The 4,305-nt window shown below is 51.3% G+C and overlaps 1 protein-coding gene across 3 annotated transcripts in view; it reads right to left on the bottom strand.

Moving 5' to 3' along the window:
- Positions 1–731: 731 nt before the first annotated feature.
- LOC127906564 (uncharacterized) overlaps positions 732–4,305 on the bottom strand; it is an 8,704-nt gene continuing 5,130 nt past the window's right edge. For all 3 annotated transcript variants that reach the window (XM_052458802.1, XM_052458803.1, XM_052458804.1), the window contains one exon: positions 732–1,476. In XM_052458802.1, the coding sequence (XP_052314762.1) occupies positions 1,030–1,476 (447 nt within the window). In that variant the 3' untranslated portion in view covers positions 732–1,029. The remainder of the gene's footprint in view (positions 1,477–4,305) is intronic.

Below are 4,305 nucleotides of genomic sequence, written 5' to 3'. Positions count from 1 at the left end.
TATGTTGTTTATTAAGACATGAGTCCAGTAGAGTCCAGTAGTGTTAAGTCGTTTATTAAGACATGAGTCCAGTAGAGTCCAGTAGTGTTAAGTCGTTTATTAAGACATGAGTCCAGTAGAGTTAAGTTGTTTATTAAGACATGACTCCAGTAGTGTTAAGTTGTTTATTAAGACATGAGTCCAGTAGTGTTAAGTCATTTATTAGCACATTAGTCCAGTAGTGTTAAGTAGTTTATTAAGATCCAGGGGTCTCATATCAACATGTCAGAAAATGGTCACTTGACCAGCAACAAGGGACAACTATACATATGACAAACTGTAGGAGAATACAATGGAACATTTTGAGGGGAAAGAGGTAGGAGAGTGAGAGAGGAGGAGAGGAGGAGAGGAGGAGGAGAGGGAGAGAGGGAGAGAGGGAGAGAGAGAGGGAGAGAGGGAGAGAGGAGGAGAGGGAGAGAGGGAGAGAGGGAGAGAGGGAGAGAGAGAGGGAGAGAGGGAGAGAGGAGGAGAGGAGGAGAGGGAGAGAGGAGGAGAGGAGGAGAGGTAGTAGAGTGAGAGAGGAGGAGAGGAGGAGAGGTAGGAGAGGGAGAGAGGAGGAGAGGAGGAGAGGAGGAAAGGTAGGAGAGTGAGAGAGGAGGAGAGGGAGAGAGGGGAGAGGGAGAGAGGAGGAGAGGAGGAGGAGAGGAGGAGTGGGAGAGAGGGAGAGAGGAGGAGAGGTAGGAGATGGAGAGAGGAGGAGAGGTAGGAGAGGGAGAGAGAAGGAGAGGAGGAGAGGAGGAGAGGTAGGAGAGTGAGAGAGGAGGAGAGGGAGAGAGGGAGAGAGGGAGAGAGGAGGAGAGGAGGAGAGGAGGAGTGGGAGAGAGGGAGAGAGGAGGAGAGGGAGAGAGGGAGAGAGGAGGAGAGGTAGGAGAGAGAGAGGTAGGAGATAGAGAAGAGGGAGAGAGGTAGGAGAGGGAGAGAGGGAGAGAGGAGGAGAGGGAGAGAGGAGACGTAGGAGAGGTAGGAGAGGGAAAGAAAACCCCCTCCTCCTCAGGCTCTCCCCCCATTGTTCCTAGCTCGGGTGGGGAGCTGCCTGAGGGTGAGACGATGTGTGAGGCGAGGATCAGAATGGGTAGAAGTTTGGGTCTCTCTTACTGGGGGGCTCTTCTCCAAGGGACAGGGGTCACCTGCACCTCCACTCTTTATCTGTACCCCTCCCCCCTCTCTCACCCCCACAGCCCCCTCTGTACCCTTCTCCACGGCACTCTTCATCTGTACCCCTACCGCACCCCCCACCTCAGGTTTGGGTGTCCCCTGCCCTCCCGAGGCCATCGGGGCTACAGTCGGGGGGTTCCCCAGGTGTGCATGGCCGGTGTCAGGGGTCAGAGGTAAGGGGTCAGGGGTTAAGGCTGAAGGTTCAGGGTTAGGATCCACACTCAGCCCCTGGCTCTGGTACGCTGGCACCACTGGAGGCAACATCACCCTGGTGTAGACCACCTAGAACAAATGCAACATGAGACCCAGAGTACCATGATACATAACCTACATGGTAGATTACCTACATGGTAGATTACCTACATGGTAGATTACCTACGTGGTAGATGACCTACATGGTAGATGGCCTACATGGTAGATTACCTACGTGGTAGATGGCCTACGTGGTAGATGACCTACATGGTAGATGACCTACATGGTAGATTACCTACATGGTAGATTACCTACATGGTAGATGACCTACGTGGTAGATGACCTATGTGGTAGATGACAACAAACCTAAATCTTCAGGCTAAACCTTCTGCTGCTACCTTCATCATCTCATCTGATCTCTTTCCTCCACCCCATCTAGTGTGTGTTCTGACCCTTCCTCCACCCCATCTAGTGAGTGTTCTGACTCTTCCTCCACCCCATCTAGTGTGTGTTCTGACCCTTCCTCCACCCCATCTAGTGAGTGTTCTGACTCTTTCCTCCACCCCATCTAGTGTGTGTTCTGACTCTTTCCTCCACCCCATCTAGTGTGTGTTCTGACTCTTTCCTCCACCCCATCTAGTGAGTGTTCTGACTCTTTCCTCCACCCCATCTAGTGTGTGTTCTGACTCTTTCCTCCACCCCATCTAGTGAGTGTTCTGACTCTTTCCTCCACCCCATCTAGTGTGTGTTCTGACTCTTTCCTCCACCCCATCTAGTGTGTGTTCTGACTCTTTCCTCCACCCCATCTAGTGTGTGTTCTGACTCTTTCCTCCACCCCATCTAGTGAGTGTTCTGACTCTTTCCTCCACCCCATCTAGTGTGTGTTCTGACTCTTCCTCCACCCCATCTAGTGAGTGTTCTGACTCTTTCCTCCACCCCATCTAGTGAGTGTTCTGACTCTTTCCTCCACCCCATCTAGTGTGTGTTCTGACTCTTCCTCCACCCCATCTAGTGTGTGTTCCTCTTCCTCCACCCCATCTAGTGTGTGTTCTGACTCTTCCTCCACCCCATCTAGTGTGTTCTGACTCTTTCCTCCACCCCATCTAGTGTGTGTTCTGACTCTTCCTCCACCCCATCTAGTGTGTGTTCTGACGTTTTCCTCCACCCCATCTAGTGTGTGTTCTGACTCTTCCTCCACCCCATCTAGTGTGTGTTCTGACTCTTCCTCCACCCCATCTAGTGAGTGTTCTGACTCTTTCCTCCATACCATCTAGTGTGTGTTCTGACTCTTTCCTCCACCCCATCTAGTGTGTGTTCTGACTCTTCCTCCACCCCATCTAGTGTGTGTTCTGACTCTTTCCTCCACCCCATCTAGTGTGTGTTCTGACTCTTCCTCCACCCCATCTAGTGTGTGTTCTGACCCTTCCTCCACCCCATCTAGTGAGTGTTCTGACTCTTTCCTCCACCCCATCTAGTGTGTGTTCTGACTCTTTCCTCCACCCCATCTAGTGTGTGTTCTGACTCTTTCCTCCACCCCATCTAGTGTGTGTTCTGACTCTTTCCTCCACCCCATCTAGTGAGTGTTCTGACTCTTTCCTCCACCCCATCTAGTGTGTGTTCTGACTCTTTCCTCCACCCCATCTAGTGTGTGTTCTGACTCTTCCTCCACCCCATCTAGTGTGTGTTCTGACTCTTTCCTCCACCCCATCTAGTGTGTGTTCTGACTCTTCCTCCACCCCATCTAGTGTGTGTTCTGACTCTTTCCTCCACCCCATCTAGTGTGTGTTCTGACTCTTTCCTCCACCCCATCTAGTGTGTGTTCTGACTCTTCCTCCACCCCATCTAGTGTGTGTTCTGACGTTTTCCTCCACCCCATCTAGTGTGTGTTCTGACTCTTCCTCCACCCCATCTAGTGTGTGTTCTGACTCTTCCTCCACCCCATCTAGTGTGTGTTCTGACTCTTCCTCCACCCCATCTAGTGTGTGTTCTGACTCTTCCTCCACCCCATCTAGTGTTGTTCTGACTCTTCCTCCACCCCATCTAGTGAGTGTTCTGACCCTTCCTCCACCCCATCTAGTGTGTGTTCTGACGTTTTCCTCCACCCCATCTAGTGTGTGTTCTGACTCTTTCCTCCACTTCATCTAGTGAGTGTTCTGACTCTTCCTCCACCCCATCTAGTGAGTGTTCTGACTCTTTCCTCCACCCCATCTAGTGTGTGTTCTGACTCTTTCCTCCACTTCATCTAGTGAGTGTTCTGACTCTTTCCTCCACCCCATCTAGTGAGTGTTCTGACTCTTTCCTCCACCCCATCTAGTGTGTGTTCTGACGTTTTCCTCCACCCCATCTAGTGTGTGTTCTGACTCTTTCCTCCACCCCATCTAGTGTGTGTTCTGACTCTTTCCTCCACCCCATCTAGTGTGTGTTCTGACGTTTTCCTCCACCCCATCTAGTGTGTGTTCTGACTCTTTCCTCCACCCCATCTAGTGAGTGTTCTGACTCTTTCCTCCACCCCATCTAGTGTGTGTTCTGACTCTTCCTCCACCCCATCTAGTGTGTGTTCTGACTCTTCCTCCACCCCATCTAGTGTGTGTTCTGACTCTTCCTCCACCCCATCTAGTGTGTGTTCTGACTCTTCCTCCACCCCATCTAGTGAGTGTTCTGACTCTTTCCTCCATCCCATCTAGTGTGTGTTCTGACTCTTCCTCCACCCCATCTAGTGAGTGTTCTGACTCTTTCCTCCACCCCATCTAGTGTGTGTTCTGACTCTTCCTCCACCCCATCTAGTGTGTGTTCTGACTCTTCCTCCACCCCATCTAGTGTGTGTTCTGACTCTTCCTCCACCCCATCTAGTGTGTGTTCTGACTCTTCCTCCACCCCATCTAGTGTGTGTTCTGACTCTTCCTCCACCCCATCTAGTGT

The sequence above is a fragment of the Oncorhynchus keta genome, chromosome 13 (assembly GCF_023373465.1).
Source record: "Oncorhynchus keta strain PuntledgeMale-10-30-2019 chromosome 13, Oket_V2, whole genome shotgun sequence".
Lineage (NCBI taxonomy): Eukaryota > Metazoa > Chordata > Actinopteri > Salmoniformes > Salmonidae > Oncorhynchus > Oncorhynchus keta.
Note: the sequence above shows the minus strand (reverse complement) of the source record. Positions and strands in the feature narration are given on the sequence as shown.